Source organism: Callithrix jacchus, chromosome 8 (genome assembly GCF_049354715.1).
Source record: "Callithrix jacchus isolate 240 chromosome 8, calJac240_pri, whole genome shotgun sequence".
NCBI lineage: Eukaryota > Metazoa > Chordata > Mammalia > Primates > Cebidae > Callithrix > Callithrix jacchus.
In genome coordinates this window covers 69,896,084-69,922,389 of record NC_133509.1, presented here as the reverse complement: position 1 = coordinate 69,922,389, position 26,306 = coordinate 69,896,084, and the positions used below count along the sequence as shown (strand labels likewise).

The 26,306-nt window shown below is 48.1% G+C and overlaps 1 protein-coding gene and 1 pseudogene across 2 annotated transcripts; both read left to right on the top strand.

Moving 5' to 3' along the window:
• The first annotated feature begins 3,222 nt into the window (after window positions 1–3,222).
• On the top strand, window positions 3,223–6,458 carry NFKBIA (NFKB inhibitor alpha). Its single transcript, XM_002753821.6, has 6 exons — window positions 3,223–3,546; window positions 4,155–4,263; window positions 4,594–4,804; window positions 5,102–5,190; window positions 5,298–5,558; window positions 5,908–6,458. The coding sequence occupies exons 1-6, from the start codon at window positions 3,332–3,334 to the stop codon at window positions 5,953–5,955; spliced, it is 933 nt and encodes a 310-aa protein (XP_002753867.1). The 5' UTR covers window positions 3,223–3,331; the 3' UTR covers window positions 5,956–6,458.
• A 9,264-nt stretch (window positions 6,459–15,722) lies between these two features.
• On the top strand, window positions 15,723–22,459 carry LOC100408191 (putative ribosomal protein uL10-like; annotated as a pseudogene). Its single transcript, XR_013521154.1, has 3 exons — window positions 15,723–15,831; window positions 21,022–21,496; window positions 21,801–22,459. The product of XR_013521154.1 is annotated as a putative ribosomal protein uL10-like (transcript).
• Window positions 22,460–26,306: the final 3,847 nt, after the last annotated feature.

Genomic DNA, 26,306 nt, shown 5'->3' with positions numbered 1-26,306 from the left:
ATGTTTGACAACAAGGAGAAGAAAAATCTGAGAAAATCAGTGCTGAACTCCTGACCTCAGGTGATCTGCCCACCTTGGCCTCTCAAAATGCTGGGATTACAGGTGTGAGGCACCACACCCAGCCTTGTTTTTCTGTGGGAAAAGATATGTAGCTTAAAGGTCTTTTTTTTTGAGACAGGGTCTCGGTTGTTGTTCAAGCTGGAGTGCAGTGGTGCCATCACGGCTCACTGCAAACTCCATCTCCCTGGCTTGAGCGATTCACCCACTTCTGCCTCCCAAGTAGCTGGGACTACAGGCACCTGCTACCACACTCTGCTAATTGTGTTTTTTGTAGCAACAGAGTTTCACTTTGTTGCCCGGACTGGTCTCCAACTCCTGGGTGGCAAGCAATCCTCCCGCCTCAGCCTCCCAAAGTGCTGAAATTACAGGAGTGAGCCACCATTCCCGACCCATAAAGGTCTTTCCAAATCAAAATCAGACCCTTTCCATGTGTTCTGCCCAATCTGCTCATGGTTCTAATTTCCAAGTGTATATTCTTTTTTACTGATATTGTAAAGTTTGTTGACTTAAACCATATAGCACTATAGATGATGGGGAGAAAACCTGTTGGATCAGATTATTCAAAACTATTTCCTAAAGTTGCAGGAAAACAAAAGATACCTCCTTGGGAATCTCCACTGTAGGGACAACTCATCAAGGCTCAGTACCTCCCAATTTTTTCAGAAGGCACGGTGACAAATCAAGGAATGCCTTACTCTTACCACTAGGTGTCACACGAAACAATTAGGAATAAAGACCACCAAATCCTGAAGGCTTCCAGAAATATAAAAACTATAGAAGGTGGTAGCAAAAAAACCTTATTTTTATTTATTTATTTTTTAAATTATTTTATGTTTTTATTTTTTACAACCATTTTTATGCCTTCAGCCAAATATCTTCTTCTGATGTATCCTCTATAAGAGGGACATTTAGAGTTTGATGTTTCTGTACATATTTAAAAGAAATGAATATCCCCAGATGGGGGTTGGGGGACATCCACCCTTTATTTTCCCTAACGGAGTAGAAAATCGTTTTGAGTGTATTCCAAATTATAGGGTAGTCGGTCTGATTTTCACAGTGTGTTTTCAAAAGTGTTAATACTAAGACTGCTTTGGCCAAATGATTAATATACTGCCAAGGGGTTTCTGGGTAAATTTCTATGCATTTCAGTTTCTTTTTAGGAAAGTAGGAACAATATCTATCTTACAGGATTACTTCTGAGAACTAACAATGTGATGCATAAAGTGCTGGAGTTCTTTCAAAAATTTATGGCATTTCCAAAAGCCATAGTCACCCTTACAGAAGCAGAGTCAGGCATGCATTTGTAGACAAGTAATACGACTTTAAAGCTAGAAAAGACCTTAAGAAGCAATCTTATTATAAAAGTAAGTATACCAAAAAAAAAAAAAAAAGTAAGTATACCACAAAAATGTTAACTGATCTCTCCAACTAATGTGCAGTTCAGTAAAGACAGAACCCAGAATTGAGATGCTCCGACTGCAGTCACGTTTCATCTTGCCGCAATCATTGTGTATTTGCATATCATAAGCCTACAGAGACAATGGTGTCTATCCCTGGGAAGTTTTCATTGTAACATGTGATCATTACTACCCTGGAGGTTCTATCTGATTTTAATTTTTTTTCCTTCACACTTGGTCTATCTCTGTTGAGTCAGATTTCTTATATTCTAATATTGGGGGAAAGGTGGAGATTTGAAGAGAGGGGAAGGATTGGTTAGTACATGGCCAGTCAAGGTAAAGATGACTGCAATAATCACCAGAAATCTCTGCAGAACTATAGAGGCCTCCCGGGACTAATCCTGAAGAGCTCTGATTGAAGTTTGCTTTCTTTTGCCTATACCAACTCTATCAAGTAGAATTCAGTCCATGACTTGTAGACTTGGAGGTGGAGATGGGGTGGAGAGCAAAAATTCTATTTCTGCAGGTAAAACCAGAGCACAGTGAGCCCAAACCCCTTTCTACCTGGGTGGCATGAATGAGTCCAACTGCTACCGTCCCCCCGGACAATGGAGCAAGGAGGGGCGGGCAGGACCAGACTGCCTTCAGCCTCCCGCAGGATGCCTGGCAACTAGTTTCTTAGTGGTCCTTACGGTCCAAGCGCGGTTTAAGGTACTAACTAAACTCATTCTTCAGTCTCCTTCTCCAAGTGTTCCTGGAGAATTGCTCAGTTTGCACCCAGAAGTAGGCTCAGGATCCATTCTCTGCAGCAGCACAATGTAGGTCAGAGAGCATGAACAAAATCGCTACTTAGGAACACAATAGTTATTTTGTTATTGCAAAGTATCCACAACCACTACTACAAAGATTAGCACCTAGCTTTACTTAGGGGGAAGAAAATCCTGGTCCTATTTAGCAGTTTCCCCCGTACAGGGAGAGTTCACCCCTCCCCCAGTCAACAGAGCTCTTCTTCCATAGGAACTTATTTGAGAGTTCTCCAAGGATTTAGGTTTTCACTCCAAAGCTTTCACAACTTCTATCTGGCGGGGTGTGCGGGGGTGGGGGTGGGGGTGGGGGTGGGGGTGGGGGTGGGGGTGGGGGTGGGGGTGGGGGTGGGGGTGGAGAAGCTAAGCGTCCCGGTGCTGCAAAGAGCCTGGTATTGGTAGAAACACGTCGGCGGCCTGCAGCCTTCTAATCACAGTGCGTCCTTCCCCTTAGAGAGAAGTCTGCGGAAAGCAAATCCCTACACCCAGCCATCATTTCCACTCTTGCGTTTTCAAAAGATCAAAAAACGGAAAAGACCGGCAGGTTGGCAAACCCCAAAGAAGGACTGCCCATCAGGTCGGCGTCCTTGGGATCTCAGCAGCCGACGACCCCAATTCAAAGCGATCGTGGGAAACCCCAGGGAAAAATGGTTAACTTGCAGAGGGACAGGATTACAGGGTGCAGGCTGCAGGGAAGTACCGGGGGCAGGGGGCCTGGTAGGAAGGACTTTCCAGCCACTCGGCGCTCATCAAAAAGTTCCCTGTCCGTGACCCCAGTGCCTCATCGCAGGGAGTTTCTCCGATGAACCCCAGCTCAGGGTTTAGGCTTCTTTTTCCCCCTAGCAGAGGACGAAGCCAGTTCTCTTTTCTGGTCTGACTGGCTTGGAAATTCCCCGCGCCTGACCCCGCCCCAGAGAAATCCCCAGCCAGCGTTTATAAGGGCGTTGGGGCGGCGCTGCAGAGCCCACAGCAGCCCGCGCCGCCGTACCGTTCGCCAGCGCTCCAGCGAGGAAGCAGCGCGCAGCCCGCGGCCCAGCGCACCCGCAGCAGCACCCACAGCTCGCCCGAGCAATGTTCCAGGCAGCCGAGTGGGCCATGGAGGGCCTCCGCGATGGGCTGAAGAAGGAGCGGCTGCTGGACGACCGCCACGACAGCGGCCTGGACTCTATGAAGGACGAGGAGTACGAGCAGATGGTCAAGGAGCTGCGGGAGATCCGCCTAGAGCCGCAGGAGGCGCAGCACGGCGCCGAGCCCTGGAAGCAGCAGCTCACCGAGGACGGGGACTCGTAAGTGGCGCGGGCCAGGGGTCGTTGGGAGGACCGGACGCGCGCAGGCGGGGCTTGGGGGGTGCTGGGCCTGCAGCCCGAGCCCGGGGACCAGCGCTGCAGCCGGGCCAGCACCGCGGCGCCCCGGGGCTCCTGCACGGCGCCGAACGCTGCAGGGCCGCAGGGCCGCGCGGGACTCCGGCTGGACTAGGAGGGGCAGAGGCTCGGCTCTGGTGGACCGCAGCGTCGCCACACGCCCCCTCCCCCCCATCCGTCCTCTAGGCCGGGGGCGGGGCGGCGGTGGGGACGCGAAGTCCCCGGTTGCATAAGGCGGGGCGGGAGTTTCTGGCCGCTGGCGGGCGCCTTGCAGCCGGGAGGGGAAGTACAGGGCGTTCCGAGCCGGCGGGAGGGCGGGGCGGTCTGGCCGGCGCCCGCCGAGGCCTGAAGGAGGGGGGCGGAAAGTCCCTGGGCGCCTGCCAGGAACACTCAGCTCATAATAACCTCGCGGAAAACACCGCGGCCTCGGCCTCCAGAAACCCCGGCCTTGCGCAATCCCCCGCAGCCCGCGCCTCCCTGGGCCCCACGCGGTGCACTCACCACCCCTGGGGGTTTTTCCCTCTTCCCCACAGGTTCCTGCACTTGGCCATCATCCATGAAGAAAAGGCACTTACCATGGAAGTAATCCGCCAGGTGAAGGGAGACGTGGCCTTCCTCAACTTCCAGAACAACCTGCAGCAGGTGCGCACGTGCCTGGCCCGGGCTTTCTTTGACCCTGGGACAGAGCTGATGTAGCAGAGTCACCCCAGATCCTTTCTGAATTAAGGGCCACTGGGCATTATTCACCCCTGCCGTTTACTTCGCATCAGCCCCCATCCTAGAGAGGGAAGGAAATTCTATGGATTTGGTGAGGTCTTTATGACCCACCTGGAGCCTCTGCTATTTGCCAGCCCTCCCCACCCTCCCACCTGGGAGGAGCAGCACCCAACCAGGAGACATTGGGGATCCGGGGAACTCGGGGTGTGGGTTTGATTCATGGCTTACTCTCTCTGGTTTCTCTTGCACTGGTAGACTCCACTACACTTGGCTGTGATCACCAACCAGCCAGAAATTGCTGAGGCACTTCTGGGAGCTGGCTGTGATCCTGAGCTCCGAGACTTTCGAGGAAATACCCCCCTACACCTTGCCTGTGAGCAGGGCTGCCTGGCCAGCGTGGGAGTCCTGACTCAGGCCTGCACCACCCCACACCTCCACTCCATCCTGAAAGCTACCAACTACAATGGTATGTCTGCCTTCCTGCCCTGCCCCACCCCCTCAGAGGGCAGGTGACATGCAGAAAGGGCACGTGGGCCAACTTAGGGAGTCCAGGAAAGAGCTTAAACTCCCAACCTGTGAAAGATCGAGAAAAGATGTGTGCAATATGCCTATTGGATACATTTTAAAAGTCCCTTCAGAACCCAGACTGGGGTTCTTAAAATTCAGAAGACATGACTGTTTGTCCCATAAAAGAATAGGTGAAAGGTGCTGCTTTAGGAGGGTTGAAACAAATGGTTATGCTTTTTTCCTTTTGTTCTTCCAGGCCACACGTGTCTGCACTTAGCTTCTATCCATGGCTACCTGGGCATCGTGGAGCTTTTGGTATCCTTGGGTGCTGATGTCAATGCTCAGGTGAGTGCTTCCTGCCTCCCATGTTCTGAGTCAAGCTCCTCGTGCTTGTGTTGCAAGCAGAAATTCCAAACGCAGCCATAGGCATCTCAAATTCCTTTTGGTTTCAGGAGCCCTGTAATGGCCGGACTGCCCTTCACCTCGCAGTGGACCTGCAGAATCCTGACTTGGTGTCGCTCCTGCTGAAGTGTGGGGCTGATGTCAACAGAGTTACCTACCAGGGCTACTCCCCTTACCAGCTTACCTGGGGTCGCCCAAGCACCCGGATACAGCAGCAGCTGGGCCAGCTGACACTAGAAAACCTTCAGATGCTGCCAGAGAGTGAGGATGAGGAGAGCTATGACACAGAGTCAGAATTCACGGAGGATGAGGTGAGTCTGAACTGCTTCAGTATTCTGTGAAATTAATGGCGGGGGGGCTTTCCCTTCACCCTCCCAGTCCCCTAGAGCTGCTCTTCATTAGAGGAATGTCCATGTAATGAATCTCTCAAATTTCTGTGTATAACCAGTATCCCAAGAATGTGCCTTTTTTTTTTTTTAATAGCGCACTGTTTTTTTTAAAAGAGAAGCATTAAAGGCAAACTCCCTCAACCTGTAAAGTTCACTATATTTGGGCTACGGAGAATGGAGTCCAAGTGTTATTTCCAGTAGCAGCTTCCCCATCCCAATAGCTTGGCAGAGCTCCAGAAGTTTAACGTTCTTTTTTTCCCTTTGTTTTCAGCTCCCCTATGATGACTGTGTGTTTGCAGGCCAGCGTCTGACATTATGAGCACAAAGGGTCTGAAAGAACGTGGACTTGTATATTTGTACAAAAAGAGAGTTTTATTTTTCTTAAAAAAAAAAAAAAAAAAAAAAAATTTAAAGGGTGTACTTATATCCATACTGCACACTGCCTGGCCCAAAACATTTTACTGTGGTGGGATCAGCCCTCGTTTTGTTACTTTCGTGAACTTTTTGTAGGGGACAAGAAAGATCATTGAAATTCCAAGAAAACTTCTTTTAAGCTTTACCTTTGTGGGAGTTTGGATAATGTTATCAAAAATTTCATGGAAGGACCACATTTTATATTTATTGTGCTTTGAGTGACTAACCCCAGTGGTATCCTGTGACATGTAACAGCCAGGAGTGTTAAACCTTCAGTGGTGTGGGGTTAAAAGTTGCTACCTGTCAAGGTTTGTGTTACCCTCCTGTAAATGGTGTACATAGTGTATTGTTGGTAATTATTTTGGTACTTTTATTATGTATATTTATTAAACAGATTTTTACAAATGAGTTATTCTGATCAATTTCTTTGAGCTGCCATGGGCCTCCTGTTCTGAGTGGTTCCATCCTCTGGCAGAGGTGAAGGTAGATCATTGTAGGGGAGCAGGGAGCGGCCAGCAGCTTCTCACACCTGACACCCAACCTCCAGCAAAGCTTTGCAGGCAGCCTGGGCACAGTGTATGTGTGGGAGGGAGGCTATTGCAAGGTTATAGGAAATGCCAGTTTCAGGCTAGGAGTGGAAGTTTGCTGCTCGGCCTGTGGTTGGAGAGCTCTCTGTTGTCATCCTGTCATCCCCTTGATTTAAACTGTTCCAGGACCCTAACTTCCACTTCAGGAAATCATTTTGGCCGAGAAGAATATGCTGAATTCATATTATATATAGCTGGGAAAGATCTCACTTATAGTACAGGAAGTTCCTAAGGACATAGGCTCAGAAATCAGACTGCACTGACATTTGTTAGCAGGTGCTCTCCTCTGAGACTTAGTTTTCTCATTTATTATCTGGGCTATTGTGAAAATTACACAGGACAATCCACATAAAATGCATAGCAGAGAGGAGGCATGTAGTGCTAAAGAAAAACAAGGTGTTACACAACATCCTGTATGTCATGCCAAGAGAAACAAGTCCAGAGAATGTCCTGTCCAGGGTCACCTTGCAGGAGAGGAAGGTGGTTAACTACCTACCAATCTTTTAAGATTGGGTGGTTGAACATCTTTTAAGAGCAGTCCATCTCTAAATCTGTGTTTTGCTACTGGCTGTAGTAGAAAAGTGGTAACAAAGGCTTGAAGGGTTTTGTCAGTTCAGTCTACTGACTGTACTGAATGATTCTACAGAAGCAAATATCACAAGAAATCAGTAATGTGAAACTTGGCTTAGATTCTGTCTTGAGGTTTTCATCCCTAAAATGCCTCTCTTGCCTAGGTAGAAAGAAGAGTAAAGATGGATACACTAAAAGCACAGACTGTACCATTATACAGTAAGAAATCTGCATTTGGACCCTGTAAACATTTTTATTAAAAAAATTATTTTTTAGATGGGGTCTTACTCTGTTGCCCGGGCTGGGGTGCAATGGTGCAATCACAGCTCACTGCAGCCTCAAACTCCTGGGCCCAAGTGATCCTCCCAGCCCAGCCTCCTGAGTACCTGGAACTACAAGCATGCACCACCATGCCTAATTTTTTCATTTGTAAAGACAGGCTTTCCCTATGTTGCCCAGGCTGGTCTAGAACTCCTGGGCTCAAGAGATCCACCCACTGTGGCCTCCCAAAGCATTAGGATTACAGGTCTGAGCCACCACACCCAGCCAAAATATTTTAAAAAGGGGAAAAAGTGAAGTTACCCATTCTAGAAAATGCAGAGTAGTATATAAATGCAATTCATGTCCTTGACTTATACCTAAGAAAAAGTTACTACATTATCCCTTTCCTGATCCACAAACGATGTCAAAGTCAAAAGAATATGGTCACCTTGGACCAAAAAGGAGCCAATGTTTAGTGCTTTTCCACATATAAGGAGTGTTACTACAGACTGGTTAAAGCCAGTTCTGCCCCAATTTTTTTTTCCCTGAGATAGAGTCTTGCTCTGTTACCCAGGCTGGAGTGCAGTGGTGAGATCTTGGCTCACTGTACCCTCCACCTCCCAGGCTCAATCAATGCTCTATCTTGATTGAACGAGCGAGCAATCAAGGTGTCCGTAATCCCTTGATAGCTGGCCTGTGGTTGGAGAGCTCTCTGTTGCCATTTTCATCCCCTTGACTTAAACTGTTCCAGGACTCTAATTTCCACTTTAGGAAATTATTTTGGCCAAGAAGAATATGCTGAGTAGCTGGGAATACAGGCACCCACCACCACACCCAGCTAATTTTTGTCATGTTAGTAGAGATGGGGTTTCACCATGTTGGCCAGGCTGGTCTCAAACTCCTGACTTTGTGGTCTGCCCACCTCAGCCTCCCAAAGTGCTGGGATTACAGGCATGAGCCACCATGCTTGGCCTTCTTTTTTTTTTTTTTGAGACGGAGTTTCGCTCTTGTTACCCAGGCTGGAGTGCAATGGCGCAATCTGGGCTCACCGCAACCTCCGCCTCCTGGGTTCAGGCAATTCTCCTGCCTCAGCCTCCTGAGTAGCTGGGATTACAGGCACAGGCCACCATGCCCAGCTGATTTTTTGTATTTTTAGTAGAGACGGGGTTTCACCATTTTGACCAGGATGGTCTCAATCTCTTGACCTCGTGATTCACCCGCCTCGGCCTCCCAAAGTGCTGGGATTACAGGCTTGAGCCACTGCGCCCGACCTTTTTTGCTTTTCTTTTTAATTTTTTCTGTCGCCTAGGCTGGAGTGCAATGGCATGATCTCAGCTCACTGCAACTTTCACCTCCCTGGTTCAAGTGATTCTCCCTGCCTCAGCCTCCCAAGTAGCTGGGATTACAGGGACCCACCACCACATCCAGCTAATTTTTGTATTTTTAGTAGAGACGGGGATTTCACTATGTTGGCCAGGTTGGTCTTGAGCTCTTTACCTCAGGTGATCCACCCACCTCGACCTCCCAAAGTGCTGGGATTACAGGCTTGAGCCACCACACCTGGCTCTGCCCCATTTCTATAGTGTCAGTCCATCTAGAACCCTGCACTGGCAGTCCCTCTAGCAGTCTTATTTGCTGTCAAAGCCCAAGTTCTTCATTTAAATTCCTTGTCCATCCCCAAGCACCTCAACACAGATGTTAAATGACCAACCATAGGAATTAGGTTAGTTAGGTTCAGCTCTCAGCTAAGTGGCAGAGGTAAGATGGGAGTGGGGGCAATATCCCCATCCTCATCCTCAAAAGAACAATGGTTGAAAACTTGACTCCCCAATTTTGGAATGATGCCCTTAGTGCTTCTTTCTCAAACATGATTCTTCTTTCCTCTGAAAAAGGGGTTAATTTGTGCCAATTCACCCAAACACAGTCTTTAGTTTTGTGTTAGGTTGGAGAAACAGGACAAAATGTGCCATCCCCCCATCCCCAATCTCCTTAGCGGTCAGTTCTTGCATAGGGGCATCACCCTCCATGGTCATAGCAGGAGAGGGCTCCTTCTCACCCACTTGGGCCCAGACTCCCACCTTTCTTGGCTTCAGCTTTTTTTCTTTCTAGATCCCAAACCTTGTTAAAGGTCTGTTATCTGCATAAATCTCGAGGTAGCTGGGTCCAGTTAAGGACTGAAGGCTGCAGTGGTTCTTCCCATTTCTCATCTCCTTTTCTTTTTCTTTCTTGGAGATAGGGTCACATTCTCTTGCCCTTGCTGAAGTGCAGTAGTGCAATCTCAGTTTACTGCAACCTCTGCCTCCTGGACTCAAGTGATTCTGCTGCATCAGCTTCCTGCGTAGCTGGGATTATAAGTGCATGCCACCACACCTGGCTAATTTTTATATTTTTAGTAGAGACAGGGTTTCACTGTGTTGGCCAGGCTGGTCTCAGACTCCTGAACCTCAGGTGATCCGCCCGCCTTGTCCTCCCACACTGCTGGGATTACAGGGGTGAGTCACCACACCCTGCCCTCCCTGCTTTTCTTTTCTTTTTGTTTTAAATTTATTACTTTTCTGCCCTGTTGGTTAGAGTTACCTAAAGGAAAATTTTAGAAGTAAACATTCTAATCTGTAGAAAGTCATCAAATTCCTAGGCAAACAAGAGAAAAAGCTCTCAAAGCAAATAGGCCAGCAGAAGGAGAGCCTTCTTTAATGCACTTTGATTTCCTCCAAGAAGTTACAGGTCGTGCAGGGACAGGTAGGAACTAAGAGCGCCTGGGGAAAGAGGGAAGTGATACAAGGGGGAAATAATACATCGCGTCAGCAACTTCCTTAAATTCGGTTTCTTGATTCCTTCTGCCTGCCTCATCCATCAGGATAAATTTCCTGTAGAGGCCACGTGTACCAAGTCCTTCCAGAAAGTAAGGGTTTTTCTTTAAAGAGGGAACAAACTAGTCTGAGCAATCTGAAGACCTTCCCCTGGGGCCTGGAAATTCAGAAGGCTGGGAGCTTGGGTGGATTTGCCTAGGAAGTTCAATTGCTACTGGAAATGATTTAGTGGTGACAGAATTGAGACTGTGAGATGGGCCTTCCTTCCTCCCCACTTCCTACCCCTGACTTTCTGCCAGATTTTCATTAACTTGCCTTAAGTGTAGCTGAAATATCATTTGGCAAGAAAGGTCTCAGCTGTGGAACTCCAGGCTGCAACATGCCCAAGAAACATTCCCTGACCTCTGGTGCCTGGACAAGAATATTCCAGGTTGTTTCCCTATGAAAGGGAGCATTACAGAAACTGAAACTGGACCTTACCTGTGTTTCCCTCCCAGAGAAGAGCAGCTCTCAGTCCCATTCATTCATCTGCATCAAAAAGAACTATTCTTCAGGCCTCCTGACAAAGAGGAATAAGCCACACAGTCCATGCCCCAAAGAGCGCCTTGCTTAGGTAGAGAGGGAGACAGACAAGCCCAGGGAAGAGCATGATGAGATGAAAGCCCAGGCATCAGTGCAGCGTTGGGGTGGGAGAGACAGGTCCAGAGCTTATATTCCAGTTAGCTATTTACCTGCCAGTACTACATTATCTTAGCCCATACCCCAAGTGACTGTGGCAGGCACCCTTTTTCAGAGGGGGCAGGAAGGATGACCCAGCATCAGCCAATCTGAGTCTTTGAAAAGTAGGACTGGACCCTAAACACTGACATGAAAATAGGGCCAAGGCCCACAAACCAGCCATCCATCCAGGTAAGTGTGACCAGGTGCGGTGGTTTACACCTATAATCCCAGCACCATGGGAAGCTGAGGCAAGAGGATCATTTCAGCCCAGGAGTTTAAGACTAGCCTGGGCAATTCTAGGAAGAGCCCATCTCTACAAAAAAATTCATTAAGGCCAGGAGTGCTGGCTCATGCCTGTAATCCCAGCACTTTGGGAGGCCGAGGCAGGAGGATCACTTGAGGTCAGGAGTTCGAGACCAGCCTGACCAACATGGTGAAACTCGATCTCTACTAAAAATACAAAAATTAGCTAGGCATGGTGGTGCATGCCTGTAATCCCAGCTACTTGGGAGGGTGAGGCAGGAGAATCGCTTGAACCCAGGAGAGGTTGGCTGCAATGAGCTGAGATCACACCACTGCACTTCAGCCTGGGCAACAGAGCAAGACTATAAAAAAAAAAAAGTGTGTGTGTGTGTGTGTGTGTGTGTGTATACATATATGTATATATATGAAAAAATTTTTTAAAACCCCAGCTAAGTGTAATAAGGGAGATGGCTGACACAGCACAAGACCAAAGTCATAACCATCAGGGATCCAAGAAAGGAACAAAATCCTGAAGGAAATGTACTTGAAGGATGAAAACCTGGTTTTAAAATGAGCTGATTTGTACTTGTGGTAGGGGATTGCTGTGGTGTGCAGGCCAGCCCCTAACCAGGCCTCGGAACTGGAATGAGTGGAGAGGCAGAGACTCCCTCTCTATGACTGAGTCCCCACTGCATGTACGAGAATATGAGAAGCCCACAAGCAGTTGACTAAAATGCATCAGAGAAAACTTAAAGAATAATTTTGGGGCCAGGTGTGGTGGCTCACACCTGTAATCCCAGCACTTTGGGAGGCCAAGGCAGGCAGATCACGAGGTCAGGAGATTGAGGCCATCCTGGCCTACATGGTGAAACCCCATATTTACTAAAAATACAAAAATTAACCGGGTGTGGTGGTGCGCGCCTATAATCTCAGCTACTTGGGAGGCTGAGGCAGGAGAATTGCTTAAACCCAGGAGGCAGATGTTGCAGTGAGCTGAGATGGTGCCACTGCACTCCAGCCTGGCAACAGAGCAAGACTCCATCTCAAATAATAATAATAATAATTTTGGGCCAGGCACAGTGGCTCATGCCTGTAATCTCAGTACTTTGGGAGGCCAAGGTGGGAGGATCACCTGAGGTCGGGAGTTCGAGACCAGACCAGCCTGACCAACAGAGAGAAACCCCATCTCTACTAAAAATACAAAAAATTAGCCAGGCATGGTGGTGCATGCCTGTAATCCCAGCAACTTGGGAGGCTGAAGCAGGAGAATTGCTTGAACCCAGGAGGCAGAGGTTGCGGTGAGTGGAGATTGCAGTGGTGCAATCTCCACTCACCGCAACTCTAGCCTGGGCAACAAGAACAAAACTCCATCTCAAAAATAAAAATAAAATAATTTCCTCTTTAATGTTGCTATAATTTTGTATATTTTTTAAATGTCTTAAGTATAACCCATACAGAAAATAGCTACTTAAAGGTTAGCTTTGGTTAGCTTTTATTTTATTTACTTTTTTTTTTTTTTTTGAAACAGAGTATCACTCTGTCGCTCAGGCTGGAGTGCAGTGGCGAGATCTTGGCTCACCACAACCTCCGCTTCCTGGGTTCAAGCAATTCCCCTGCCTCAGCCTCCTGAGTAGCTGGGACTATAGGCATGGGCCACCATGCCCAGCTAATTTTTGTATTTTTAGTAGAGATGGGATTTCACTGTGTTGGCCAGGTTGATCTCTAATTCCTGACCTCATGATCTGCCAGCCTTGGCCTCCCAAAGTGCTGGGATTACAGGCGTGAGCCACCATGCCCAGCCTCATTTACTTATTTTTTTTAAACAGAGTCTCATTTTGTCAACCAGGCTGAGGTGCAGTGGCACAATCACAGCTAACTGCAGCCTGGACCTCCCAGGCTTAGGTGATCCTCCCACCTCAGCCTCCCAAGTAGCTGGGATTACAGACACATGCCACCACACAGGGCTATTTTTTGTATTTATTGTAGAGATGGGGTTTTGCCATGTTGCCCCAGCTGATCTCCAACTCCTGGACTCAAGCTATCCTCCCACCTCAGCCTTCCAAAGGACTGAGAGTACAGGTATGAGCCACCGTGCCTGGCCTCCAAGGTAAAGTTTTAAAAAACTTTTAAAAAACTTTTAAATTGGCCAGGTGTGGTGGCTCATGCCTATAATCCCAGCACTTTGGGAAGCTGAGGCAGAAGGATTGCTTGAGCCCAGGAGTTGCAGACCAGCCTGGGCAATGCAGTGAGACTCTGTCTCTACCTTTAAATAAATATATATATATATATATATATATATATATATGAATAAAGGCTGGACGGCTGGGCGCAGTGGTTAACGCCTGTAATCCCAGCACTTTGGGAGGCTGAGGTGGGCAGATTATCTGAGGTCGAGAGTTTGAGACCAGCCTGACCAACATGGAGAAACCCTGTCTCTACTAAAAATACAAAAAATTAGCCAAATGTGGTGGTGCATGCCTGTAATCCTAGCTACTTGGGAGGCTGAGGTAGGAGAATCACTTGGACCTGGGAGGCGGAGGTTGCAGTGAGCCGAGATCACGCCATTGTACTCCAGCATGGGCAACGAGAGTGAGACTCCATCTCAAAAAATATAAATAAATAATAAAGGCCAGGCACTATGGCTCATGCCTGTAATCCCAGCACTTTGGGGGGCCGAGGTGGGCAGATCACCTTCGGTCAGGAATTTGAGACCAGACTGGCCAACATGGAGAAACCTTGTCTCTACTAGAAATACAAAAAAATTAGCCAGGCATGGCGGTATGAGCCTGTAATCCCAGCTACTCGGGAGGCTGAGGCAAGAGAATCACTTGAACCCAGGAGGTGGAGGTAGCAGTGAGCTGAGATCGTGCCACTGCACTCCAGCTTGGGCAACAGAGCAGGACTCTGTCTCAAAAAAAAAAATAATATAAATAACTTTTTAGAACTTTTAAATTGCCATATTTTCATTTGTACAATATTTTATTCACAATGTTATTTAATTTATGACACTACATCATGGAATAAAATAATAATTTTACTTTTTATTTATTAAACGTGTATAATGATTACTATGTACCAGACACTATTTTAAGTAGCTTGTAAATATTAACTACTGTAATCCTCAAACCATCTTGTGAAGTGGGTACTATTATTTTATTTTCCTTTTTTTTTTTTTTTTTTTTGAGATGTCGTCTCACTCTGTCACCCAGGCTGAAGTGCAGTGGTGCAATCTCAGCTCACTGCAACCTCTGCCTCACAGGTTCAAGCCATTCTCCTGCCGCAGCCTTCTGAGTAGCTGGGACTACAAGTTCACACCACCATGCCTGGCTAATTTTTTGTATTTTTAGTAGAGATGGGGTTTCACCATCCTGATCAGGCTGAACTTGAACTCCTGACCATGTGATCCACCCGCCTTAGCCTCCCAAAGTGCTGGGAATACAGGCGTGAGCCACTGTGCCCGGCTATTTTCATATTTTTAAGTAAGGAAATTGAAGCATAGCAAAGTTAAGAAACTCAGCCTGGGTCACATAGTCAGTAAATGGCAGAGCCAGGCTTGGGGTGCTCTAGGTTCATGTTCCTAACCTGGGGATAAAGCAGCTTCCAGGCTGGGTGTAGTGGCTCACTCCTGTAATCTCAGCACTTTGGAAGTCTGAGGCATGCAGATTGCTTGAGCCCAGGAGTTCGAGACCAGCCTGGACAACAGTAAAACTCCACCTCTACAAAAATACAAAAAATTAGCTGGCGTCGGGGGAGGGGCGGTGCATGCCTGTAGTCCCAGCTACTCAGGAGGCTAAAGCGAGGGGATTGCTTGAGCCCAAGAGGTGGAGGTTGCAGTGAGCCAAGATGGTGCCACTGTACTCCAGCCTGAGCAACAGAGCAAAACCCTGTCAGGGGTTAAAAAAAAAAAAAAAAAGACAGCGTCCAAGCATGCACAGGAATTCCCACTAACAAAAGTGTTTTCAGATACTCAATTGTCACTATGTTCCTTGTGTATCTGTTGCTATCCTACCAAACTTGGGCAAATATTACAAAGGATGGTTGGAATTTCTGATGTTTTTTGTTCATGGAACACTGTCTCATGGAAACTATATAATACTGCAGAAAATGCACGATCTGAGATCTCCAGAGACTGCAGTAAGCTGAACAATCCTGTGGGACACAGACAGATATCCTACTTCATCTCCTCTGAAATCTTTAGTGTTATTTAATATGGTGCTAAATAAAGGAAGTGAGCTGTGTCTTTGCTTCCAGGAGTTTCCAGTTGTGCGGTGTGGGTTTGGTTCTCACTGAGGCTCAGATCTACCCAAAGTCACCACAGTAAACTTTTAAAAACGTCACAGTATTTTAATATTCATCTCTGGGGAGGCCCCAAACAAACAAGCAAATACAACTTTGTAAGGATCCGTGAATGAACTTTTTTCAGGTGAAATGTTTTAGTACCGGATCACTTTTAAGTTGATTTTTAACGTTCTCCTTCACAGGCCTTCCGATCTTCATCATTGAGAGGCAATTTCCCCACCTGGGACCCGGTCGTATGGCCCACTGTGTGTGGCCTAGCTACTGGGCAGCTGGCTCTACAGACTACTACAGGTACAGAAATTCGATTATTCTTTTCTCAAAATTATTCTTTTCTCTGGTTGAAGGAGAGACCCAAGCATTAAATATGCAAATATCCTGCAATCTATAAGTGAAATGGGAGTGGAAAGCTTTCACTTCTTAGAGGCTAAAACCAGGAATAACAACAGTACCTCCAGCAGACTGACCATGAAGGGCTCTGTGTGTGCAGAGAACTTCCCAGGCCTGAAATGTGTGCAAGGATCGTCTCAAGGGACTCTGTGCACAAGGCCCTCCACCCATGGTCCCCACAGTGGGACCAGCTCTACACACACAGAAGGATGGAAAGGACACCCAGAGTCAACCTGGCCCTGGGGCCTCCTGGCTCCTCGGATTGAGTCAGTCACACCAAAAGCGCTTTCTGGAAGGAGTGCACCACAATTTCTGTTCTGGGGATGGTGGCAGGCAGAGCTGAGTTCATTACTTATGGAAGAGGGAGAATAGCCCCTCCAAGAGCCTCCATTGCAGTTGCCAGGGAAAGCGGAGAGCCTGGGATCTCACTGAGAATTTCAAGATTGGATTAAGGAAGGCGTGTCAATGCAGGGGCTTGCTTGGGATTGGGGGAGGTCCGGATAGAGCAGTTTCAGGTGGAAACAACTAGGCAAGGGGTTTGAAGTGTCTTAGATGTGAAATGTCGATGCTTCTATTAAATAAAACTCATCTATTAAAGAATTGATGGGCCTCTTGGGAAATTCCTGTAATAAACAATCAGGTTATTTGCCTGGGGAAGAGTCTCTTGGAATAGTAAAGTTATTGTACCAAAGACAACTGAAGAAAAAAGTCATGTTAATGCAGAAAATAAACATGGGGGTGGAAGGGGATAGTTTCTGCCTCAATCTGACTAGTCATTAGGCCTAAAGACCTGAGGACTAAGACACATGTCAAGTATATTTTGATAAATTAAAAAGGTTAAAAATTCAGGACATGGGGCTGGGCGCAGCGGCTCATGCCTGTAATCCAAGAACTTTGGGAGGCTTAGGTGGGTGGATTACGAGGTCAGTTGTTCGAGACCAACCTGACCAACATAGCGAAAAATACAAAAAATTAGCTGGGTGTGGTGGTGGGTGCCTGTAATCCCAGCTACTCTGGAGGTTGAGGCAGGAGAATCACTTGAACCCGGGAGGCGGAGGTTGCAGTGAGCCAAGATTGAACCATTGCACTCCAGCTCAGGTGACAGTGCAAGACTGTTTCTCCAAAAAAAAAAAAAAGTTCAGGACATGGATCCATGACAATGTTGGGGGTCTGCTAAACAGGACAGGAAGCATGGAGGAAGGTTGTACTAAAAAAGCTTTACGTGTTCTAGAATCTCACCTATCAGTGACCAGCCTTCGCTCCAATCCCATCACACTATAATTCACACTGCAGAGGACCCAGGTAATCCAGGTATGGGTGAATAATAACAGTAGTAGGTACCACTTATGAAACAATGACTATATGCCAGGCATATGTGGTCATCGCAGGAGGGCATTACTGAGGAAACTAAGGTTCAGCGAGGCTTTGTAACTTGTCTGAGGTGATGAAGCCAGGAAAAGTGGCTATCCTGGGACTCAAACCTGCTCCCTTTGGCTCCAAAGCTCTTTGTTTCCAAACTGGTCAGGGTTAGCCTCCTCGTTTTTCTGAATATGTTCAAGGTTTCTCAACAGCTGCCATTTTCCAGCAAGGCTGGTGTTAATCTTACATAGCTCTGGCCACCAAGTAAACTTATTTTACTCCGTGAAATCATTTGCTACTGTTGCTATTGTGTAAAATTTCCTCTTAGGAAAAATTGAAAAGATACTTCATAGGAGTGTGTGAAAAGTAAGTGACAGTTGCTGTAAGTCCATAGGAAATGGCATGAGCACAGCTGTCTTAGACTGTTCAGGCTGCTACAACCAAATTCCATAGACTGGGTTGCTTATGAACAATAGGAATTTATTTCTCCACAGTTCTGGAGGCTGAGAAGTCCAAGATCAAGATGCTAGCAGATTCTGTGTCTGGTGAGGGCCAACTTTCTGTTTGAAGATGGTGCCTTCTTGCTGTGTCTGCACATGGTTGAAAGGCTAGTTTGCTGGGGCTTCTTCTATAAGGGCACTAATCCCATTCATGAGGGCTCCATCCTTATGACCTGATCACTTCCCAAGGCCCCACCTGACACCATCACCTTGGGGATTCAGATTTCAGCATATGGATTTTGAAGGGACACTAACATTCAGTTCATTGCAATAGCCTTAGGTGAGAGAAGCCTCGGCTCCTGTGGTCAGCAGTGGGTTAGGTGGCAGGTCACTTATGGTAACTGGGATACGACCGGTATATACCAGGCTTCAGTAAAGGAAAGGCCTACTGGCTGCTGGCAAAGAGTCTCCAGCCAGCTCTGGTCTCAGCTTAGGGGACTATGCCAGGAGGGTTTTTTTGCTTTTTGGAGACAGGGTCTCACTCTGTTACCCAGGCTGGAGTGCAGTGGCACAATCACAGCTTAATGTAACCTCGGCCTCCTGGGTTTAAATGATACTCCCACCTCAGCCTCCTGAGTAGCTACGATCCCAGGTGCATGTCACCAAGCCTGGCTAATTTTTTTTTTTTTATTTGAGACAGAGTCTCTCTCTGTTGCCCAGGCTGCAGTACAGTGACACAATCTCAGCTCACTGCAGCCTCCACCTCCCAGGTTCAAGCAATTCTCCTGCCTCCGCCTCCTGAGTAGCTGGGATTGGTGCCTGCCACCATGTCCCCTTAATTTTTGTATTTTTAGTAGAGAAGGGGTTTCACCACGTTGGCCAGGCTGGTCTCAAACTCCTGACCTGAAGTGATCCTCCCACCTTGGCCTCCCAAAGTGCTGGGATTATAGAAGTAAGCCACCATGCCCAGCCCTGGGATGGTTTTGGCAGCAGAAGCCCCCAGCAAAGAAGAAAAACTCTGCCTCCTCAGAGGCTGCAGGGAAGCCATGGCTGAGGTAATTGTGTGATTAAGCTTTGAGCCCATTTCCAGCTGACCCACTAGGGTGGAGATGGGTACAGAAGGAAGATGCCTGCAAGGCCTATCTGAGGGGTCCTGGGAAGGCCAACAACCAGGGACACCCTGGGTGGCTCTCATGACAGAGGCAGCCTTCAGAGCAATCAATCACTCTCCATTTGTGGTTCAGACCAACCTGCGTCCCACTGGAGGCCCTAATCTCTACACCACGTGACCCTGGGCTAGTTGCTTAACCTCTCTGAGACTCAATTCCTCATCTCTAGAGCAGGGTGACTGCAGCTGCCTTGAAGAGTGGCTGTGAGGCTTCGTTATCACTCATGATGTCTGTAAAGCTCTGACAAACAGCCTGACACATAGTAGGTGCTCAGTAGGTGACAGCTTCGATTAGGTTGATTAATTATCACTAATGTGAAGAGCAGCTGACAGCATTCCCTGTAGGCATGTTGTTCCCTGCAAGCCAGCAATTCCTGTTCCCCTACTCACAGGGTAACCAGGACCTGAGGAATCAGATCCTCTAAGGACAAACTGGAACATCTAGCCTTCCCTCATGACCCTCACTGACCTTGTCGCTTGCCTGAGGGAAGCCCCCTTCCCCAGGCCCTTCCCAGCCTCCAACACCTGCTCAGCACAGCCCTGACCCACAGGAGCTGCCTTGAGCCCTGATCCACCAGGCAGAGGCAGGAAACTGAGGGCTGCCATGGCCCACCCCGGGTGCAAGCCTGGAAGGCCCTGGACCTCTGGGAATCCCCTCAAGTCATGGAAGGTGAGAGAAGCCTCTGCTCCTGTGGTCAGCAGTAGGTTAGGTGGCAGATCGCTGATGGTAACTGGGATACAGCTCAGTAGGGAAGCCCGACCTGGTTAAAGAGAGAGATGAACACCCGCTCCTGGGACCTTGCCCGGAGCCCTCTGTGAGTTGGAACCAAATTGGGCAGAACCTCTGGCCCTCAGCCTTCCCCATCCTGCCTCTGTAATGCAGAAAGAGAGCTTTTATTATAGACACTGTCCTTGTCTTCTACCACTGGTGGGAAAGGCAGGGAAGGAGAGAGCCTTGTTCCAGTGGCAGCACTAGCTGGGAGAGAATGAGGGAGGGAGGAGGGCTGCATCCCACAAACGTCCCTCCTTGTGTTTTGCTATTCAGCAGAAGGGGAAAACTCAGCACCGAGAGAATAGTGCAATTCTGGCTTGGCCCGGTGGCTCCTGCCTGTAATCCCAGCACTTTGGGAGGCTGAGGTGGGTAGATCACTTAAGGTCAGGAGTTCGAAACCATCCTGGCCAACATGACAAAACCCATCTCTATTAAAAATACAAAAAATTGGCCAGGCATGGTGGCTCACGCCTGTAATCCCAGTGCTTTGGGAGGCCGAGGCAGGTGGATCACTTGAGGTCGGAAATTTGAGACCAGCCTGGCCAACCTGGTGAAACCCCATCTCTACTGAAAATACAAAAAAATTAGCTGGGTTTGGTGGCAGACACAGGTAATCTCAGCTACTTGGGAGGCTGAGGCAGGAGAATTGCTTGAATCCGGAAGGCGGAAATTGCAGTGAGCCAAGATCGTGCCATTGCACTCCAGCCTGGGTGACAGAGCAAGAGTCTGTCTCAAAAAAAAAAAAAAAAAAAAAATTAGCTGGTGTGGTCGTGGGCACCTGTAATCTCAGTTACTTGGGAGAGAGGCTGAGGCAAGAGAATCACTTGAACCTGGGAGGCAGATGTTGCAATGAGTCAAAATCGCACATGAGACTCCATCTCAAAAAAACAAAACAAAACCAGAAAAGAGATTTGCAAAAAGGATTTGGGGGAACCCTAAGAATGTTGAGCTTACTTGGAGAGCAAGAGAGGTCCCCTGAGCTCACCCCTACAGCCGACCTCCTGCAGCCCCTCATGCTGTGCCCAGAATGCACTACATACAGGCCTTCCCATTATTAGCATCTGATTCAAGGTCTGGACAGCCTTGGTCAGATGCCACACAAGGGAAAGCGAGTGTCTTGAAGTTGTGCTTCAAGTCAGTGCACCCCCTAAACATAGGAAATGGGTTCAGATGACGGATTTGAGTAACAAATGTCTCAAGATGTCAACAGCGGTTATTGCCAGGTGGTTGTCTTCTAAGGTGTTTTAAAAAAAGTATTTAGATACAATATTAAAACAGATACAATCTCCAGCGTCGTTATCAGTTCACAGGCAATTGTGATATTGTGAAATATATATTTGGCCTTCTCTCACTAGGCGTCCTTGTGGAAGTGACATTGTGTTTAAACCCTGTATGACAATCCCTGACGCACGCCATGATGCGCAGGGAAGACAGGGCGACCTGGAAATACAACTACTTCCGTAAGATCATCCAGCTTTTGGATGATTATGTGAAATGTCTCATCGTGGGAGCAGACATGGTGGGCTCCAAGCAGATGCAGCAGATCTGTGTGTCTCTCCAAAGGAAGGCTATGGTGCTGATGGGCAGGAACACCATGATGCGCAAGGACACCTGGGAAACAGCCCAGCTCTGGAGAGACTGTTGCCTCCTATTTGGGGGAATATGGGCTTTGCGTTCACCAAGGAGGACCTCACTGAGATCAGGGACCTGCTCCTGGCCAATAAGGTGCCAGCTGCTGCCTGTGCTGGTGCCACTGCCCCATGTGAAGTCACTGTGCCAGCCCAGAACACTGCTCTGGGGCCCGAGAAGATTTCCTTTTTCCAGCCGGGTGTGGTGGCTCATGCCTGTAATCCCAGCACTTTGGGAGTCTGAGGCCGGTGGATCACCTGAGGTCAGGAGTTCAAGATCAGCCTGGCCAACATGGTGAAACCCCATCTCTACTAAAAATACAAAAAGTATCAGGGCTTGTTGGCAGGTGCCTGTAATCCCAGCTACTTGGGAGGCTGAGGCAGGAAGATTGCTTGAACCTGGGAGGCGTAGGTTGCAGTGAGCCAAGATCGTGCCATTGCACTCCAGCCTGGTGGACAAAAGCGAGACTGAGTCTTCAAAAAAAAGGAAGCTTTCCTTTTTCCAGGCTTTAGGCATTACCACTAAAATCTCCAGGGGCATCAATGACATCCTGAGTGATGTGCAGCTGATCAGACTGAAGACAAAGTGGGAGCCAGCAAAGCCACACTGCTGAGCATGCCAACATCTCTCCCTTCTTCGGGCTGCTCATCCAGCAGGTGTTCAACAGTGGCAGCCTCTACAACTGTGAAGTGCTTGACATAACAGAGGAAACTCTGCATTCTGGCTTCCAGGAGGTGCGTCCGCGATGATGCCAGTGTGTGTCTGTCTGCAGACTGGCTACCCACCTGTTGTATCAGTACCCCATTCTATCACCAGTGGGTACAAACGAGTCCTGGCTCCGTCTGTGGAGACTGATTACACCTTCTCGCCTGCTAAAGAGGTCAAGGCCTTCTTGGCTGATCCATCTGCCTTTGTGGCTGCTGCCCCTGTGGCCACCGCCACCAAGGCTGCTTTTGCTGCTGCGGCAGCCCCAGCTAGGGTTGATGCCAAGGAGGAGTTGGAGGAGTTGGATGAGAATATGGGATTTCGTGACCTTGACTAATCGCCAAAAATTAATCAACCAACTCAGCCAGCTTTATTTGCAAAACAAGAAAATATTGGCTTACTTCTTTTAAAACAAAATGCAATATATACACATATACACACACACACACACACATATATATATATTATATATATATATATATATATATATATATATATATTTGATTTTCATCCGGTTTCCTGGGATATAGCTCCTAAAATTCTAGAATCTCTAAAGTGCCTTTTTCTGTATACTAATGAGTTGACTGGTGGCTGGCTACGTCTAGCAGCTTACTGGTCACTGGAAAGACTGGGAAGGATCAGAGGGTTGGGACTTCAGCCCCACCCCCACCCAACCTCCAGGGAAGGAAGAGGGGCTGAAAGTCAAGTTGATCACCAATGGCCATGGTTTAATCAATCATGCCTATGTAATGACGCTTCCATACAAACCAAAAATATGGGCTTTGGGGAGCCTCCAAATAACTGAACACATGGAAGTTTCTAGAGGGTACTGTGCCCAGGTAGGGCATGGAAGCCCCACACCCCTTTCCACGTGCCTGGCCCTGCGAATCTCTTTATCTTAATATCCTTTATCATAAACCGATAATATAAGTAAAGTGTTTATTTGAGTTCTGTGAGGCATTCTAGCAAATTAGTTGAACTCAAGGACAGGGTTGGCCGGACACCATGGCTCACGCCTGTAATCCCAGTACTTTGGGAGGCCAAGGCAGGCAGATCACCTGAGGTCAGCAGTTGGAGACCAGCCTGGCTAACATGGTAAAACCCTGTTTCTACTAAAAATACAAATAATTAGCTAGGCATGACGGCGGGCACCTGTAATCCCGGCTACTCGGGGAGCTGAGGCAGGAGAATCACTTGAACCCAGGAGGTGAAGTTTGCAGTGAGCTGAGATTGCGTCATTGCACTGTAGCCTGGACAAAAAAAGCAAGACTCTGTCTTAAAAAAAAAAAAAAAAAAAAAGGGGGGGGGTCTTGGAAACCCAGATTTAAAGCTGTCCGTCAGAAGCACAAGCAAAGCAATCTGGGGTTTGCGATTGGTGTCTGAAGTCCTGTGGGACTCAGCCTCCAACCCGCGGGATTTGACGCTGTTTCTCAGGTAGACAGTGTCAGAATCCAGCTGAATTCTGCGGCTTGCTAGGTCTGGGGAGATGCTCCCACGCATCTGGTCACTGAAGTATCTGTGTTTAGTGAGAAAATGGGGAGATACTTTGTTTTGTTTTTTTCCTGTATCCTCAGAGCAATTTTATTTCATTTATTCTTCTATCCATTTCTCTCTCCCCATTTCAAAGTGATACAGGAGTTAAGAAGAAATTATTAACTGCAGATAGTGAAGATAGGGAAGGCCTTGGTAAAGCGTTCCTTTTCATGAAAAGCAGCCCCACGAGAGGCTAAGGCAGGAGAATCGCTTGAACCTGGGAGGCGGAGGTTGCAGTGAGTCAAGATCAGCCACTGCACTCCAATTAAAAAAAAAAAAAGCAGCAGGGCCAAATTATTTTCCTTTCTAACAAAGAGTCGCCTGTAAAATCTAGCTGCACACTTAGATGCTGGCAGTTGTGCCACGCATGTTCAAGATGACGGGCCCATCTTCTCTGCTCTTTATCAGCCAGGTGTACAGTAAGGAGCAAACAAAATGGCCCTGGTCAACGAGAGAGTTTATTTGCATAATAAGGGTAGGGCGGGGCGGCCAGCCTTCCCCGTGCTATGTAAATGTCATACCTGATGGAACCAATCTGTGAGTCCTATGTAAATGAGACACCGCCTCCTCAAACCTGCCTATAAAACCTGGCATGTCCACCACCTGCCAGTCTTTTCCGTTGGGAGACCCGTCCTCTCTATACAGAAAGAGCTGTTTCTCTTTCTCGTCCTGCCTGTTTAACCTCTGCTTCTAAAGTCTTCGTGTGCGTCCATGTCCTAAATTTTCCTGGCACAAGATGAAGAACCCAGGGTATGTACGGCAGAAAACAGCTGCTTCAAAAGTAAGCAGCAGTTGTCATAGCATATAAAGTCTTCCCAATTTTAGTACTTATCCCTAAAAGAGAATGACTGTACTTTAAAAATATAACCTTTGGCAGAGCATCGTGGCTCACGCCTGTAATCCCTGCACTTTGGGAGGCCGAGGCAGGTGGATCACGAGATCAGGAATTCAAGACTAGCCTGGTCAACATGGTGAAACCGTGTCTCTACTGAAAAACACAAAAATTAGCTGGACATGGTGGTGGATGCCTGTAATCCCAGCTACTCTGGAGGTTGAGGCAGGAGAACCATTTGAACCCGGGAGGAGGAGGTTGCAGTGAGCCACTGCACTCCAGCCTGGGCAACAAGGTGAGACTTGTCTCAAAAAAAAATAAAATATGGCTGGGCATAGTGGCTCACGCCTGTAATCCCAACACTTTGGGAGGCTGAAGTGGGCAGATCAGGAGACCAGCCTGACCAACATGATGAAAGCCTGTCTCTACTAAAAATACAAAAATTAGCCAGGTGTGGTGATGGATGCCTGTTATCCCAGCTACTCGGGAGGCTGAGGCAGGAGAATCGCTTGAACCTGGGAGGTGGAGGTTGTAGTGAGCTGAAATGGCACCACTGCACTCCAATCTGGGCGACAGAGACTCCATCTCAAAAATAAAATAATAAAAATATAATGTTTACCCCCTTTCTCTCTTTCCCTCCCCCTACCTTCTTTAATAAACAAAAATAAAAATGTAACTTAATTCTACAATCACACTCTAAAACACTAAAAATAGGCCAGGCACCTTGGCTCCTGCCTGTCATCCCAGAACTTTGGGAGGCCAAGGTGGGAGGATTGCTTGGGCTCAGGAGTTTGAGACCAGCCTGGACAACGTAGTGAGACCTCCTCTCTACAAAAACTAAACAAAATTAGCTGAGTGTGGCGACGCGCGCCTTTAGTCCAAGAGGCTGAGGTGGGAGGATCCCTTGAGCCCAGGAAGTCAAAGCTGCAGAGAGCTGAGATCACAACAGTATACTCCAGCCTGGGCGACAGAGCCAGACCCTCAAAACAAAACAAACAGGAAGATTTACTCTTTTTTTAAAAAATGTTTTTCTCTATTACTTTATCAGGAAAAAAAGGCTATTAATGCTTGAAATTTAGTCTCAAAAACAGTCCACAGGTGAGTATGCCCAAATACCCAGAGGAAAAATGTCCCCGGCTGGCCTTTCTGGGACACAGCCTAATCCAGTGGGGATGGGTGAGCCCTGCAGCAAAGGGTGAGGAGGGTCTTGGAGCCAGGACAGTGAAGTGTGGGTAGGCCTGGGCCTCTGGGCCAGCTTCCCCCTAAGCAGCGTTGCCTGTCTGCCTGCTCTGCAGGAGCCTTCCTCCATGTATCTTGCCAATGGCAAGAGGCAAGAGGCGAGAGAGCATGGCAGGGAGCCAAGCTGCTCCTGGGTGACAAGCCCTGAACCGGAGGTAGGCCCTCAGCCAATCTCCAACTCCCTCCCTTCCCCTCTCTCCCTCCCTCCCTCCGTCTGTCTGTCTGTCTCTCTCTCTCTCTCCCTCTCTCTCCCCACCCCCCTCTCTCTCCCTCTCTCTCCCTCATCTTTCTCTCTCTCCCTCTCTCTCCCGCTCTCTCTCTCCTCTTTCTCTCTCTCTCTCTCTCTCTCTCTCTCTCTCACACACACACACACACACACACACACACACTCCGCCAGGGAGAGGACTCTGGTCTAATTATATCCTGGGAAGTGGGGCATGTTTCACAGCATGTTTAACTCCCGAGAGCCCTGTGCTGAAACCGTGGATGGGTCTAGACAGCTCAAGACAATGACCTGAAAAGGGGCCATTCTTGTAAGCTGGAGAGACAGCCCAGGGTGCACACCTACACGAGAGCTCGAGAGCTCTGTTGGTTGCCTGCAGTGGTCAGGAGGTGATGCGGCTATAAGGGGCGGGAGGCCCTGCAGGCAGCGACTCACACAGGCAGGGCCCGAGGCATTACAGGACCCTGGACTCCACACAC